Below are 17,030 nucleotides of genomic sequence, written 5' to 3' on the forward strand. Positions count from 1 at the left end.
GAACACAGACTAATAAAACCACCATCTGAGCAACATGAAGTAAAAGTGGTTTTAGAAATAAATTTAGATTTAAATAGGATTTAGATTTTCAGGGTGATAAAATTCATCTTCCTCAGCAGCTGTCATATCTCCATTGCAAATGAAATTCTCAAAATTCTCCAACCCTGGAGCTCCGCCTTCTCGGACGGTCTGTTAGTGTCACAAAACGGCCGTAGGCTGAGTACCAAAAATCAAACCCACGTGCAAAAAACCCAAGGCGGAGGCTGAGGAAGGGGTTTAACAAAGGTTTATTGACTAACACAAAAATGACGTTTACGATAGTACTTGATTTAAGGCTTGACACATGGGGCGTGAGGGTCTTGGCCAGGGGAGAGGGATAAGCAAGGGGACAGGTCCAAGAAAGCAACGGCAGCTGGCTGGTGATTAGGTACGTACTGGAAGAGAGGAGAGCAGTGTTAGAGCGGTAGCCAACGAGGAGTTCTGGAGAGGGTGGAAGCTATGAAAATCTTCGTCTTACTGTGCAGGTGGGAGATGGAAGCGTTGAGGGAGAGGTAACGTGGTCCAGGTGGGTTTGGTGGTGTGTGGCAGCTGTCCTGAGCGGTGAAGGTCCCGAGGTGGTGTAAGGGCAGGAGGGCAGGCAGGTGAGGCAAGGAGATGATTCTGAAAGCAGGCAGGTTAACCAGAGTTCCAAGACGAGTGGTTCAGTGTGATGGAGTTTCCAGGAGTAACTAGAACACGAGATTACAAGGTTAGTAGAGCGCTTGAGATTCATAAACATGGAGCGTGAGGCCTGGTTACCAACATAAGGTAGTTGACGAACTGGGGAGGAAGCAGTGTCAGCAAGCAGCTTAAATCTTCAACCTGATTGCCTCAATCAGCTTCAGGTGAGGGAGGCTGTAGGCCCTGCCCATGGGTGGATACCAGAGAGGTCCAGACTTTCAGCTTGAATCTTACAGCCACACACCCAGACCATGACAGTTAGTACAGTGACCTCACAGCAGCCATATTTTTGGTCACATGATGTCATTGAAAATACTCCATAAGGCTCCAACAGCACAATCACGGTGCAGAGGTCCAGTTCAGGTGAAGCTAGCAGACCGCTAGCTGCTACAGCCACCTGTGTCAAAGAAGTCAGTGAGTCAGGGAGGCCACGCCCCTAATAATGCAAACCTTAAGCCTTAATACAATTTAAACAGGTGAGTTATAGAAACATTCTCCCATGTACAGAGACCAGCTACCAGGCTGTAAACATGTTTGTTTCTGCTGTAAAGTTTTAACATGGAAGTCTATGGGGACTGACTCACTGCTGCCTCTGCTGGACATTAGTGGAACTGCAGCTTTTAGTACAGGCATGTTTGCGTCTTTGGAAATGCTTGATGTAAAAGAGTGTTGAACTAGAAAATGACTGAGAATAATAAAACACTGAATGGTATTAATAACAACATTGTTTTTTCCTTCTGTAGTTTCCTTTGTACTGGTTCAGTTTTCCCGCCATCATGAAGGGCTGGATAGACAGAGTGCTGTCACAGGGCTTCGCTTTCTCCCTGGAAAAGATGTACGATAACGGGATATTCAAGGTCCGTTTCAACAGAGAACACCAAATCATTAGAAGGATGCAACAAATAACAACCAACTCCATTAATATCAGTCTGGATTTATCTATTTAACCTACATTTAGGTGGGACAGTAAGGTGATGCGCTCATGTGTCAGAGATAAAAAGCAAAAGACAACAAAGGAATTTCTGTACATATGTTAGAAAATTATTGGAAAACTTGGTGTTGATAAAATAAGGAGCTTTTCTTTGTGGACGTGTTTTGGTCTGGTTATCCAACTGTATGTTATATTTCCTCTAAGGATAAAAAAGCCATGATGTCCTTCACGACCGGAGCAACTCCGACGATGTTTCAGCCTGACGGCATCAACGGAGACATCAACGTCACCCTGTGGCCTCTGCAGGTGAGACACCTGAGAAAAAAACTTAAAATAAAGACCAAGAATTCACAACTTACTACAAACATAGTAAATTATTTTATTGATTAGCATGCACAACTATATGCAGTAAGATCCAGCAAGATGAGAAGTCAACACAAATCAAACTCAAATCAAACTAAAGAATTCCACTTCAAAAACTTCAAACTTCAGAATAGTAACAAAAACTCAGAGGATTCACTGTAATCCTAATCTGACATACAGAAACCTTTTGGAGGCAGATTGAATTGATCACAGCCACATCAGAGACGGGCCTGGCCCTCAAAGCTCATTATTTTTCAGTGTGTATGGTTACTGTAGTGAAGAGGCATATTTTATTCCAAAGGATTATCTTATTCTGATCCTAACAAGCAGCAGCGCACACAAAGGTACAAATGTGATGTAATGTGTCGGCTCATAAACCTTTGATAAACCGCTGCTGCTCCTCCAGTGTCCAGAAGCTGACTTTGTCCTCGTCCAAACACTGTCAGCCCATTTACCGCTGTTATCAGCTGACACAAACAGACATGCAGCCTCTGACAGGCAGGCTCTTTTACTCGTGCTCATGGAGCTGAACAGGAATAATTTGTGGACTGCTTCCACTTCAACTCCACTTTTTCTTATTTCCAGTCATAAGTCTTCAGTTCCAGTGATGGATGTCCACATTAAACGTGAGACCAGTGTGTGTAAAAGTAACGTCTGTGAGCCAAAAGCTGTGACAAGACTTTCACACAGTTTTTCTTCTTTCTACACTTTGAGCTGCGATAGAGTGGGGATGTTCCTAAAATTGTCATCTCAAGCACAAAATTATGAATGTGATTACAGAAGCCCCACCCACCTGCTCTTCTGGATGTGAGGAGCAGCCAATGAGAAGAAAGGGAGGAGTGAAATGACTTGTTTTAGCTGAGGGGCCCGGTGTAAGATAAAGGAGCACCTCTTATTCATGCAAAGCTACAATATGAAACACCAAGGAAAAAATATGAAGCTATAACTGAGCATGAGGAGTCTTTGAAAAGCAGCACCACTGCTGATGTGGGTGTGATTACATAAAAAATAGATAAGAGCCAGTCACCGAGCTGTTCGTATATGCAGTTCGAAAGTCCAAAGTTTTTTTGGGACTTTTGTTTCTCACTTTTTACCAAATAAGAAAAGCTGAAGGTAAACGTATAAATAAAGCTGAATCAAAGCAGGAACCCAGAATACAGAAAATCCATGAAGTGAATGAGAACAAGCATCAGTTGGTGATAAGACTGGGAGGCCAACAGCTGATGGCTAATGATTGGAGTGGAAACAGCTAGGTAACAAGAAACAGGTGAAAACAATCAAGGAAATAAAGAGCTACCAAAATAAAACAGGAAATGAGCACAGAGACAAAACCCTAGCACAATTAAAGTTAATAAAGAAGGGCATAAGAGGGAAAGCTACACAAATAACACTTAACAAACCCAAAGAATAATGCTTATGGAATAATCCTCCTCCCTCCCGCCTGCTTTTGCTTCTTCCAGAATGGGATTCTGCACTTCTGTGGATTTCAGGTTCTGGCTCCTCAGATTTTCTGGAGTCCAGCTCACTGTCCCCCAGCTGGACGGGCCGCGATGCTCGAGGGGTGGCGGACTCGACTCAAAGGACTACTTGCAGAAAATCCTTTGACCTTTGCCCCCTGTGAGCTCTTTGATCTCAGCTTTCAGGGAGGATTCTCACTTCGGCCGGAAGTGAAGGAGGAACTAGCAACGCAACCTCTCGGCATCTCCACAGGACACCACCTGGGGAAGCCGCTGCCGCCCGACAACCAGACCAGAGCTCCGGCCACAGAGGAAGACGAACAAGGCTGCGGGAAGAAGGCGCGTGCCTCCATTCGTACAGTGTAATTCACGTGTGGTTTTAGACACATTTACTGAAGTTTGAATAAAACTTTGTATTAAAGCACTTATTTTGGTGCAGGAGCCTTTTCTTTTATAATATCTGAACCCAGAAAGGTCTTTACTCTCAAAAAATATTCTTTACCTTCATAAACATGAAGCAATAAATTTGATTAAAAAGTAACGGAAATGTATAAAATAAAAGTTTTATTTATTGAAATAATCATCAAGGAAAATATGAATATTTCCTAATCAATAAAGTTTATTTGACCAGATTTCAGCTTTTAAAAAACACTGTTTTAGTGAGTCAGCTTTTGGTTTTTAAAATTCCCAGATTTATTCATGCCTTTGGTTTTTATTTATTTTGTAAAACTCTAAAACAGGAATGTCAAACATAAGGTCTGGGGGCTGAATGGGTATAGAAAAGTCTCCAAACCCAGGGCATAAGTTATTCAGCTTTTATTTGTATTTTCAGATTTTTTTTAAAATTATTTTACTGACAAAGGCCTTGCCCACAGCCATTCATAAAAAACCAAAGGATTTAAGTAATAGATAGAAAAACAGAAAAATATTTTTTATCCATAAATTTCAATTATTTTTTTCTTCTTTAAATATAAACTTTTAGTCAGTTCAAAATTCAAGACAGTCTTGGAAAGAAGCTACCAGAGCTTTTTCTGTATGTGGTCCATGATATAAAATGAGTTTGACTCCCCTGCTATGTGAGATTGAGGACAGATTAGTTCTATGTTACTCGAATAAAAAGAGAAGAAAAAAAAGCAATGACACGTTTCTGATTGCAACACCTGGAGCTACAGAATTACAAAGGCCATGGATTTGTAGTTGGAGGGTGTTCTGGGTCTCTGCTTTCAAAGCAAAACAGGAAGATAGATATTTATTCATTTATATCTTAGTATCACTGTAATTAATTATTGTAGAAGTCTTAGCCCTGTCATGACGCCATAAAACATTCTTAATACTCAGCATTTGTTAACGAAAGCAATGGTTGCATTTAGGGGATTTAAACTGCGCATGTCTGTGGGAACTGCTGTAATGCTGGTTGTGTTTATGTTGTAGCGAGGAGAAATAGATATGACTGCATATCACTAATAGGGGGGTTGCGAGCCTAAAACTAGCATGTGAAATGTTAATATCGGCTTATACATACAGTGAAATTGAAACATTTAATCTTACGTAGGTCTTATGTGGTTTTTAGCCTAGTTATGATGCATTTCGTCATTGCTTGTTCGTTATTATTTACGTTTACAGAGTGAAAGAGTCGAGAGTACCGTCTTTCTCTCCCCCTCTACGTGGCGGAATGGTAGGGTCCTTGGTAACGTCACGGGCTGGGCGGGGCTCAGCAGGCTGATCGTGAAGAAGAGGATTGTTGCTGTTGTTGTTGTTGTTGTGTAGCTGGAGCGCTGGGAGGTGCTGGGCCGTCTGTTCGTTAATTTGAGGTTCAAACCGAGAGGACAGCGAGCGGAAAGATTGTTGAGCCCCAAATTTAACCGTGAGTCGCGTTTACAGCCCGCTGCACCCGACGAGAGGAGCCCGGAAACGGCAAACATGAAATGGATGTTCAAAGAAGACCACTCTTTGGGTAAGAATGGAGGCGATGTTCTGATTAGTGAGGGAAAATGGTTATGAGTTGTTATTATTATGTTATAAAAGTTTATCTGTTTATTCTTCCGTATTGGAGTTAATGTGGGCTTTAAAGTTTCTAAGGTGTCGCTGATAAACGGGCCCTGCGGGGAGCCGGGCCTGTCCTCCAGGCATTTGTCCATAGAGGAGCCAGCGATCCATTAGCGGGGAAATACAGGTGTAAATACTGATGTCCGCTCCAGTTAACGTTAATTTCGAACCTGTAGTATTAAAGCCGTGTACTGGGCTCGTGGAAGGGAACAAACCATCGCGTTTTTGTTGTTAACACGACGACCAGGCTAATCGTGTATGCTGGCTCAGCAAGTTGCTAGTCGGGCCTCGCCTCTGCTCGCAGTTCATCAGCAGCTGGATGACCAAACAGCTCTAACACTACAGGCCAGCCGCATGCATCACAGCTGGAAAGATTTCAGGGATCATTTAAAGAGAGTTAAAGAGGTGCTCAGTTACAGGTGAAGTACAGTAAAGTAAATCAAGGTAATCAGGAAAACTCACTCAGTGAAGTACTGAAAAGTGCAGGAGCACATTCCCTGTGATTGTGTTACTGTGATATAGTTTTACATCCATTAATTTCACATAAAAATATTATATTATTGTATAATTATGCATTAGTAATAAATGTTGTGTAAGCTGACTTTTACCAGTAGTTGAAACTTATCATGAAATATTATCTGTAGGTTTGAAAATAGTACAAGTCTCTCCATTAAGAAAGATTACAACAAGCACACGTTGGTGCATGTGAAGACCCAACCCCCCAAATTCCGGGAGCTTTTCTGGGGGTGGGGCTTGCACTGCTGATATTAAAAAGGGAAATTGATTTAGGTAAAAAAAAAACAACAACAACAAAAAAGCAGTGGTAACGTTTTATGTCAGTTATCAACGTTGTTATAATAAAAGCTTAAGAAAGTATTTATGGTGCTTTCTTTCAAGCTAACCCTATTCAGGGTTTGTAGTCAAATGACTGTTAACCTGTCCACCATTTTGGCATTGTGGTGCTGTAGGGTGGCGTGAACAAGGTCACACGGTCCTAGATCAATGAGGGGACTCGTTGGAGGTTTACAGTACACGGTGCTACCTGTACAGACCTTCCTGCGATTTTTTTTGGTTGCTACAACATCGCCCTAGTCACTGTTTGGAAGGAAGATTTCTAGCAAAGCTGTAAAAATGAGAAAAATGCAAAAAACAAAAGTCAAAACCTTTACAGGGAAGGTGAATATTTCTGGGTTGTGTTGCACTTTGTGTTTCACTACAGCTCAGGAAGTAGTTAGCGAGGGTTTGCAGTTAATTCAGTATCTTCCATGCAAACTAGAAGCAACTACAACAATTAGCATGTCTATGGCGGCCAACTGTGAAACCTGAACAGGAGCTCAGGGCACCCCCGGTGCTTCCTGTGAACGATAAGATGTGGTTCCTGCGGACTCATGCCAAGCGCTGTTTCAACCAGCTGACCACAAACCGCGATAAAGATTTTTGTCCATTTGTGCTCATTCATCTTTAATTTATGTGACACAGTGAAAACAAATGATCTGAAGGAAAGGAGCTCTTGAACTGTTAGAAACGGGAGTGATTATTTTACTTTTGTGCAAATATTTGCCAGAATAAATACTTGCAGGAATGCATGCGGCGTGATATCATAGAGGCAACATGGGAAGGTTTTATTAAAGATTCAGTGCCTGCATGTTCTTCTTCTGAGTGAGCGGATCGAAGGTGTTCAGGCAGTCAGAGCTGGTGTTAACTGACAGCAACGCCACCGTCAGATATCGATCTCTGTGCATAATCAGCAGCAGGAAGTGCCGAGAGCTGTCTGTGGAAGGTTTTTTCTAAACAAACCTCTCTGAAGAACTCCTCACATAACCTTCGGGGACCTAAAGACTTAAACTGAAGAAGTCAGCTGGTTTTTGAAATGTAGCTTTTATTGATTAAGGAAGGCTGATATTTTTGGTACATGTAGACAAACTGCTGAAGCTAGCCTCCACACCACAGGGGGCGCTGCAGGGAGCAAAAGATTGCCTTTGCATTTAGAAAGTTACTGAAAATCTTTTTCACTAATTGAAGTGGACTTAAATCTGCATTTGTTAATCCCTGTCATATATCTACTGCTCCTGGTGGATGTTCATATTAAACAAGACTGTATGAGATAAAGAAGGCTTATTTTGAACTGTGAATCATGCAAAGCCGTAGAGCAATATAAATATGTTGAAATAAGTTGAACATTAGATTGCAGTGAATAGCGGCTCTTTCTAATGTCTGTTTTCAGTTATTTGTTGCTTATAATTTGCATCTGTTTGATCGTTATTGTAGTTTTCTGTCTTTTTAATCATGTTTGTTTCTGTGGTTTAATCAAGGGAGAACTCTGGGTCAGTTTCTTGTTCCATTATTGTTAAAATAATAATAATAATTTTCTTCATAGTTTCATTTTGGTTAACTTTCATTCGCCATTTTTTTAATTTTTTTTAATTTCACTTTGAAACAGCCTGAGGTGCCGAGAAACACCCATCAGACTAACCCGCATGTTTCTGTGTCTCCTGCAGAACATCGATGCATAGAGTCAGCCAAAATCCGCAACAAGTACCCTGACCGCGTCCCGGTGAGTGAGCACGACGACACGTGGGCGGCTGCTTCTGCAAGTCGGCCAGTTCACTGATGATGAAATGTGTGTGTTGTTGCGTTCAGGTGATCGTGGAGAAAGTGTCGGGATCACAGATAGTGGACATCGACAAGAGGAAGTACCTGGTCCCCTCTGACATCACAGTGGCCCAGTTCATGTGGATCATCAGGAAACGCATCCAGCTGCCCTCGGAGAAGGCCATCTTCCTGTTTGTGGATAAGACGGTGCCTCAGTCCAGGTGAGCGACCTCGTTTTCTGTTTTTTTATTATAAAGTAATATAATGAGATCTTAAATGACCTCGCTCTGTTACTTCAGGTCGTGTGAGGGTTTAATGTTTGATTGTAAACTGAATATTGTTGGCCGGCACCGTTAACCATTTCAGTTTTAAAGTTCTTTAGATAAAATTCAATTCAATTTTATTTATACAGCGCCAAATCACAACAACAGTCGCCTCAAGGTGCTTTATATTGTACAGTAGATCGTACAATAATAGATACAGAGAAAAACCCAACAATCATATGACCCCCTATGAGCAAGCACTTTGGCGACAGTGGGAAGGAAAAACTCCCTTTTAACAGGAAGAAACCTCCGGCAGAACCAGGCCCAGGGAGGGGCGGGGCCATCTGCTGTGATTGGTTGGGGAGAGAGAAGGAAGACAGGATAAAGACATGCTGTGGAAGAGAGACAGAGATTAATAACAGATATGATTCGATGCAGAGAGGTCTATTAACACATAGTGAGTGAGAAAGGTGATTGGAAAGGAAAAACTCAATACTGTAAACTGTATTTATTCCGTTTTGGCTCTCAGCACTCGGCCGTCATAATGCTGCACGTCTCAGTGTTTCAGTGTTAGTGGGTCAGTTTCCACGGTTTCATAGCTCTGTCTCCAGGTCTGCGTATTCTAATATGAAAAAAATACACAAACTATTTTTACACCTGTTTGCCGAGTTATAAACGTTTCCTAAAAATCTTATTTATAGCATGAATTATATGTACAAGCGGTTAACCTACGCTCCCTGCTGGACAGGGGAAATAAGTGAACTGACTGCTCGACTGTCAATAAATTTAAAAGAGACACACAGACAAACATCGGTGTCTTCAAACAAGAACAAATCAGGTGCAAATGAATGATAAAGAAAATCAAAAAATGAGACTTGAAAATGAGAATTGGTGTTGGGAATGTTTAAGGTGCAGGTAGGGAGGTGAGCATCTCCTGGGACTCCTTTGAACATCTGGTCATTCACCTGTTTTATGATTACTGGTTATTTTAAACTGTCATTGGACTCTGCGTAATTCCTGGCTTTGTGTTTTTATTCTTAGGCTCTACCAGAGTGGCTTTGCATGATTTACAGCTCACAATAATCCACCTTTATCTTATGCAGCAGCCCCTCAGTCCGTCTGCATTAGCTCCTCCCTCTTTATGTAATCTTTTTTCTGATTGGCTGCTTCTCACAAACAAACCACCTCAGGTGACCATATTAGGAACGTCTGCTCTTTATGTGCTAGTGTGCGTCACTCCTCCAAATGTTCACAGATTTCTGGTGTTATTTATGAAAAAATGCTAATCAGGCGGATTTGTCTTTGTCTTTTCTGCGGTGGATTGTTTTCTTATTTGGTGTTCAGTGACGACGTTGCGTCTCCCTCCATGTTTCAGCATCACGATGGGGCAGCTGTACGAGAAGGAGAAGGATGAGGACGGCTTTTTGTACGTGGCCTACAGCGGGGAGAACACCTTTGGCTTTTAGAGGAAAATAAAAGCTGCCTCTCGTGACACCCACCCACATCCAATCACAGCCCTCACTTGGCCCCTGGGAGACAGCGAGGGAAATTCAGAGACTGGAACAGACACGGATACGCATTGGGAGACTCCGGCGTGCTTGTCCCGGCTCATGTCTCGCCTCCTCTTTACAGATCCAGTGTGTCACATTTCAGTTACTCTTTGTTCGATGTTGTGATTTGAGTGTTTTAGTAGGAACCTTGATTTATTATTATTGTTATTGATTGTTTCCACCTTTTAAAAGTGACATGAGTGAATGACTTTTGCTTTCAGTTGTGCTTTCTTCTTTGAAGATGATATTTAAAAAAATGAATTATTTGACGGTAAGGTAGCTGGATGACCTAACCAATAAAAAGCCAAAAATAAAGCCTGGGCACCTTCCTCATTTCTTCAAACTGTGTGTGTTATTTGATGCAAACAGGGGGTCATGTGACTCTTCAGCACAAAATGATCCCCATGAGTGTCGCCGCCACTCGAGCTGTTAACCGATGACACAACAGCAACAAAAAACATAAAAAATACAACATTGTTACAAATGAGACGAGATTGATGCTGCAGAAAATCACAGAGCGGTGTAATTTCAGATAGCTTTTGTTTCCCTGAATGAATGAAATGATCAATTAAAAGTGTATTTTGTATTTGCTCAGGTTAAGATTTGTTTGATGGTCTGGAGCGTGCATGTGTAACAAATATCCAGAAACCCCCCCACAGAAGTGAGGAAGAATGCTCACGGCACTGAGGATGATCCTAATGTCGCGCTGATAATACGCTCAAAATAATCTCTTTTCAGACTTGTTGTCTGAAACAGTTGTGATGATTCACTGAGCTTTGACTCTTTGCTCCTTGGTTTGAGTGAAATCTGATTGTAAAGAGTTGCTGTGGAACGCTTTAGGAGGAAACGTAGTTTCTTTTTGTTTGGTGTCATTTATTACTTGTGTTGTGATTTTAACCTTTGATACTTTCAGTCTCGTTATTGCAAAACATTCATTCATTTAGTAGTTTTCACTTCCTGTTTAGAGTTTCTAATCGTGACATTTTATGCTGCACAAAGTGCCATGACCTCTTCTGTGTGATGAAGTTGCCGCGATGATTTCTGGATAAAACCGACCAGGGACACATGAAAGTTCATGGAAGCACGTCTGTGTGCTGAGTTCTCATACTTGGTATTAGCAGCTCAAATCAGGAACCAGACACTCGATATCTGAGTGAGGGTGTGAGAATGTGGTTACCGACTTCTACGAAAGCAAAGAAGTTTGAAAATGCAAAGTACTGAACTCAGCAACTCCTTCACTCACTACATTTATTATTTATTATTTTACAGAGCATTTTAACTCTTTAATGTCACTTTAAATGATTTTACTTTTTTTGGAATGATCAAATTCTTCTTTTTATATTATTAACTACATGTAACTATAGCGGCCACTTTATGTTTCTCTCTCTTCACTGTGAAAACTAAAGAAAATACAAAACAGTTTACAGCATAAACATCTCAGATGTTTCAAACATTCCCGTGTTAGCGTCCATAAACACTCTCAAGCTAGCACAAAAAAAAAGAAAAGAAAAGCAATAGACCATGTCCTGTTACTGTCAAGCACATAAACAACATTATGTACAAACTAACATCATTATTTAAGACATTTGTAATCATTTCCAAAAAATGTGAAATACACACAAAACCTACAACAGAAACATATAAAACACTTTTATTTAACTACCTAAAACTAATTCATGATCAATCTGTGTAAAACTGTGTGTTTCTCTGTGTATTTGTATTCTTCTGGTTTCACTTCCTCGTCTAATGTCTGCATCCTTTCTCTGAATTTTAAGGATACTCGGGAGTAAACAAACCAAAGTTCCTCTTTCTCTAAATAACATCTGATCTCTAAAAGCTGCTGAAGCGACGCTGCTCGTCTTTGTTTTCATCACTCGTGTCGACAGCTTTCAGTTAAAAATCTGTAGAACGACAAATCTAAACTTTTACTTTGACAAAAATGTGCAAAAACAGCGAAATAACAATAAAATCCATCTTTTATAATTAAAAATAAATGTTAGAAGATGCGGCTGCTGATGGCGCAGACACAAAGGTCCCAAAAGTATACGGCAAACACTGGTTTATTCCAGCTTTGGGTCTTTATGAAAGTGATGTTTGTGATTATTATTATAACATAATATTTTTATAAAATGGGTGTATGTCTTCATGACTCACAGCTGCTCTAAATAAAAGACTCAGTGGGCTTTAAAGAGTACAAAAATAAATCTTTTATTGTGAAAGGTGGAGCAATAATGAACAGACATTTGAAACGTTCAGTCACAGCACTTGGTTTATCTCATAAAAAACATTGAGGAGAAAAAACTTTAAAGGTTTTAAACTAGAAACATTTCTGTGTAATCATCATTAATGATCAAAGTTCTGCAACAGTTTAAAACACACGAGAGCAACAAATAACTTTATCAGATTATTAATGTAGAAAAGAACCACTTTGATCATTTCTGGGATTGCAGACTCAGGTGGTTGTGGGCTTCAGAGTGGTGGACGAGAAGTTTTTCTTCATTTCTTTAGTGGTTTCAGGTTTCAGAGTGGTGGGCGCTGATCTTTTCTTGAATTCTTCCAGATGCATCTGTGCATGTTTCCATTCAGGATCAAGGCAGAACTTCTTCTTCTTCAGAGTAGTGACGCTGCAAGAAAGACATGATACACAGTGTTAATGCACACGTCACAATATCACAAACAGGGCCAATGATGGAAAGAAGCTGAAAAATAAGTCACACAGCAGCCAGTTTAATTTTTCTCAGTACTTATTATTACCAACCGATGATGAACACACAGAAGACAATCAAATCTACTGGGTTTCAGACTGGTGGAGCCCAAACATGGAGCCAAAAGTGAGTGAACATTGATTTTTCATAATAAGAGCCTCCCAGCGCTAACTGCATTTGTGTAATCCTATTTCGCGATTTCACAATAACATACTACAACTGTCTCAATCAGAAGACTGAGATTTTTATTTTACCTCTAAAGTCAAAATGTTCTAAAATCCTCTTTAAGTGCAACTCCTCCCAAATTCGATGCCACCTAAATGAACTAAAACATCGAACATATTTAACGCAGGTTGGCTGCACTTTACATTTCAGCCTGGTTTCTGGTCCACGATGAAAAGAGTTCATTTGGCTAAAACCTGAACTTGGAAATATTTCAGCTGCAGTGCACTACATCTGGACAGAGACCTGCAACACTGTGACTTTCATGTACTCACATGATTGCTTCTCGATTGCAGCCGCTGGTCTTCATCACGTTCGTCACCTTGTCCACTGGTATGTGGATTTTATTAGTGACGGCCTCGCAGCATTTGACATCTTTTATCACCATGTCTATACCGACTGGCACTGTGAACACACACACAGAGTTAATACGAGTACAGCTCAGACTCACGGTGCTCAGGGGTCAAAGGTCAGCGGTACTCACTGGCAGAGCTGTGCTTCAGGAAGCAGGTGAGCGTCAGGACTGTGAGAGCCAGCAGAGTCTTCATGGTTCCCGACACAGACAGATGTTCTTCTGTTTGAATGTGCAGGGCTGATGTGCTCTGACCTGCTCTCTGCTCCCTTTATATCCACCTCCCACGTCCACATTCATGGCTCAGTGTGTTCTAAGAAGTCACGCTTCCCCTTTGGTTCCACTTCTTCTCCTTTCTGACAGGATTCAGAGAAACCCCTTACAGAGGATTTCTTTTTTAAATGATGCTGAAACCCCCAAAGAAAATGCAACGAAATCTCATTTTACTTTTAACTGGTGCAAAAATCTGTCTTTGCATATCACATTTGATCTATTTCTCATTTTTCTTATTTCTCTCATTTGTTGTCAATAAATCAGAGAAATAAACTCTGAAACGCCGGCAGAGCTTTATGTGAAAATTATAAACTGATCGGTCTGTATTGGCAGAACTCATCCGATTCCTACACATCCAATAACCCACAGTGACAGACGACAATGACATGACCCTGTTTGAGTAAGTACTCTGGTGACAGTAGGAAGGAAAAACTCCCTTTTAACAGAAATAAATACCGGGCAGAACCAGGCTCAGAGAGGGGAGGGTCAACCTGCTGGGATTTCTCATTTTAAATAAATACAAGTCCTTCCACCGTTTCATTAGAAACATTAAAAACGTTTCCTTTGGGACCCTCTGACCGCAGAGCCCGGTGGGGCCGCTGCCTCGACACTGCTGGTAGATGCAGAGGAATGAGTAGAAATGATCATAGCAGCTATGTTTAATATGTTTGATATGAATTTAATTTTATAAAGCACATAAAGTACAAGTTGTAGTGCAGTAGTAATGGTAGTAATACTGTTGTAATGAATAGTGATACGGGTAGTATTAGCAGAACAAAGTCACAGTACTCCAGACCGTCAGCATGAACTCTGTGAGGTCGGAGCACAGATCACAGATCTCTGTTATTTTCTTTCATTTTCAGCGTGTTGAGTCTGAAACATAAAGCACGCGCACCTGTCCAGGTACTCACAGGCTGCACCGCTGTAGGGTGACGTTGTGAGTTGCCTGGCGGTTTTCACTTCCTCGTCCACTTCCACCAGAAAAACGTTTCGGTGAATCTGTTTTCACACTTTGAGAAAACCCGCACATTTATTGTGACTGTGTGCAATTTTGTGTTTCTACTTCCTCATTGTGGTGAGCTCATTTAGGAGGCAAAAGGAGAGAAGTGAAAGAAAAACAAGCGTATTTCCTCTTGTTGACTTTCATCATGAGCTTAAATGTGTTCATTTAACTTCAGAGGGAATTTTATTTGTCTTATTCATTATTTTATATTTGTTTGGATTTTCAAAATAATGTGCTTCATGTTTTATTTGATCTCATTTTATTTTGGTATTTTTATTGTGTCATACATTAATATTCATTTACTTAAATAAACCTCTGTTTGCTGTGAGACATCAACTCGTTTAAAAGTAGAAAACGTATTTTTCCTCACTGGTGTTTGACACTGTGTCTGATGCTCTTTGAGTTTCTGATGTCTTTTTGGGTCATGACTCCATATATTTAATAATGAATATGTTAATATTGCACCTGTGTGTTTAAATGTGCTTTTTAATAAATCAGAGTTTGAGTTTGGGACAGTACATTATGTGAAATGTTTGGAATATACCTGCTGAAAGGTGCACCGGCAGACTTCAAATATGATATACAGTCTCTCCATAGTGAGGGAAACAAACACATGACCTGCAGGCCAGCATTTTGGTGCAACCAGCAGATTCCTTTCTTTTAGTCTGAGCCTATCAGCGTTGCAATCAACTCACTAAACAGAAGAGAACAAAAGGACCGGTCCCGCTAAATGTCACGCACGCAGGTGATTCCGCCCCATCTCACATTGTGCGTCAGAAAGCTTTTTCTGAAAAAACAGGGCTGTTGCTTGTTTTGATTGGACCGCAGCCAGGCTCGCTGCAGCCAAAGCCCTAAAAGCTGTGTCCTGGTTGCTAAGGTGTTGAGTCACCCAGAATTCACTGGTTGCATTAGTGACGATATCCAAGTTATAACAAGAGGAAACTCCGTCCTTCCAGTGGTGACTAAAGGGATGTGCGTCTGCCAGGAAAGCGGGAAGTAAATAATTTAGAGCAGAATAGAGTGAGACGTCTCGTCAGTGCGTCAGCTCCATGAGCACAGCTAACCCGACCTGCGTCTTTAAGCAGTCAGTGTCATTTTCCTGCAGCGGCATTCATTTAATTTTCACTCTTATCTTTGTAAAGAGATAAGCAGCAGTTTTGCTAGGAAACCTGGCAACTCCAGTTTTTCCTCAACATGAAACAGAAATTTTTTCATCTCTGTGTAATTCCTGCAGACCAGGCTGTGTGACCATCACATCAGTGAAACTGAAGGAATGTCTAAATGGAAAAAACAAACCAAACACTTTCCCAGCAGTGAGTCAGTCCCCCAGACTCTCGTGTTCAAATGTCCAAATTTACAGCAGAAATTAGCATGTCATGTGGGGACGTAACACAGCTATAAAAACCGTTTCGGTCTCTAAAGATAATTTCCCCTTCCATAACAGCAGGCACACTGCACCACCTTTTCTCCAACAGGCTTCATCAGGGCCAGACTTAGGGAAGGGCAGCTGTCTGCTTACACCCTATGACAGAGAGAAGACAAAACTTAACGACATGCAGTACTGCAGGCTTCAAAATAGAGACAGTGTCTGTCTCCTAAAGAGGGGCCGAAGCTGAAGGCTCTGCCTCCCATTCTACTTTTAAATACTCTAGGAACAGCAAGTAAGCCTGCAGTGCGAGAGCAAAGTGCTCTAATAGGGTGCTATGGTACTGTGAGGTCTATCACTGGCATTTTGGATCAGCTGGAGTCTTTTGAAAGAACTTTAAGGATAACAAACTTCACGTCAAATTGGGACACACCCCCTAGGGTGGTTGAGAATGACCAAGCAAAGATCCTGTGGGACTCCCACATACAGACGGACAAAATGATCATGGCTAACCAACCGGACATAGTGGTGGAAGACAAGCAGAGGAAGACGGCTGTAGTGATAGATGGAGTGATACTGAATGACAGCAACATCAGGAAGAAGGAACACGAGAACCTTGAGAAGGACCAAGGGCTCAGAGAAGAGCTCGAGAAGATGTGGAGGGTGAAGGTAATGGTGGTCCCAGTGGTAGGGACCCCCAAACTGGGCGAGTGGCTCCAGCAGATCCCAGGAACAACATCAGAGATCTCTGTCCAGAAGAGCGCACTCCTAGGAACATCTCAGATACTGTGCAGGGCCCTCAAGCTCGCAGGCCTCTGGTAGAGGACCCGAGCTTGAAGAACAGATCGCCTGCAGGGGTGAGAGGGGAGTTTTATTCATATTTCCATTTTATTTAGATTTACAAGTTTAAAAAAAATCCTGTCAGTTATTTTTATTTTATTTAAATTTGTTCTTTTAGTGTAGTTTGAATTAACTATAATAACCTGGTTAGGCAGACTCCTGACATGCATAAACTTCCTTGTCTTCAAACCTGTATTCTCTGTAATGCCCAGCAGGGGGCGAGTCGACTGCTGCAAAGAGTCAGATTACACCGGTCTAAAAAACAACAACAACAAAAACACATTTTTCAGCTGCATGGGATATTTTGGGTAAATTGTTTTTTAGGGTGCTGAATCCAAAAATGATCT

The 17,030-nt window shown here is 41.3% G+C and overlaps 3 protein-coding genes and 1 long non-coding RNA gene across 5 annotated transcripts in view; 2 read left to right on the forward strand and 2 right to left on the reverse strand.

Moving 5' to 3' along the window:
• LOC109202901 (uncharacterized) overlaps window positions 1-1,466 on the reverse strand; it is a 1,688-nt gene extending 222 nt beyond the window's left edge. The window contains exons 1-2 of the long non-coding RNA XR_002062883.2: window positions 518-1,466; window positions 1-434 (exon numbers count right to left, since the gene is read on the reverse strand). The exon at window positions 1-434 is cut by the window's left edge and continues 222 nt beyond it. This is a non-coding gene — a long non-coding RNA (uncharacterized LOC109202901). The remainder of the gene's footprint in view (window positions 435-517) is intronic.
• Window positions 1-3,899, forward strand: part of LOC100690079 (NAD(P)H dehydrogenase [quinone] 1) — an 8,496-nt gene extending 4,597 nt beyond the window's left edge. The window contains exons 7-9 of the mRNA XM_013273094.3: window positions 1,464-1,577; window positions 1,856-1,957; window positions 3,475-3,899. Of these exons, the coding sequence (XP_013128548.1) occupies window positions 1,464-1,577; window positions 1,856-1,957; window positions 3,475-3,837 (579 nt within the window). The 3' untranslated portion in view covers window positions 3,838-3,899. The remainder of the gene's footprint in view (window positions 1-1,463; window positions 1,578-1,855; window positions 1,958-3,474) is intronic.
• A 1,277-nt stretch (window positions 3,900-5,176) lies between these two features.
• On the forward strand, window positions 5,177-10,237 carry LOC100694559 (gamma-aminobutyric acid receptor-associated protein-like 2). The gene is made up of 4 exons (XM_013276604.3): window positions 5,177-5,425; window positions 8,016-8,071; window positions 8,158-8,330; window positions 9,748-10,237. The coding sequence occupies exons 1-4, from the start codon at window positions 5,392-5,394 to the stop codon at window positions 9,836-9,838; spliced, it is 354 nt and encodes a 117-aa protein (XP_013132058.1). The 5' UTR covers window positions 5,177-5,391; the 3' UTR covers window positions 9,839-10,237.
• Window positions 9,952-13,892, reverse strand: LOC100694826 (C-C motif chemokine 2). Of its 2 annotated transcripts, XM_003437600.5 has the most exons (3): window positions 13,334-13,500; window positions 13,125-13,254; window positions 9,952-12,546 (listed from the first exon to the last, which is right to left on the reverse strand). In XM_003437600.5, the coding sequence occupies exons 1-3, from the start codon at window positions 13,395-13,397 to the stop codon at window positions 12,375-12,377; spliced, it is 366 nt and encodes a 121-aa protein (XP_003437648.1). In that variant the 5' UTR covers window positions 13,398-13,500; the 3' UTR covers window positions 9,952-12,374. The 2 variants fall into 2 exon arrangements, 1 of the variants encoding a protein (XP_003437648.1); XR_002062886.2 differs by lacking the exon at window positions 13,125-13,254 and having other exon boundaries at window positions 13,301-13,892.
• Window positions 13,893-17,030: the final 3,138 nt, after the last annotated feature.

The sequence above is a fragment of the Oreochromis niloticus genome, linkage group LG1 (genome assembly GCF_001858045.2).
Source record: "Oreochromis niloticus isolate F11D_XX linkage group LG1, O_niloticus_UMD_NMBU, whole genome shotgun sequence".
NCBI classification, from domain to species: domain Eukaryota; kingdom Metazoa; phylum Chordata; class Actinopteri; order Cichliformes; family Cichlidae; genus Oreochromis; species Oreochromis niloticus.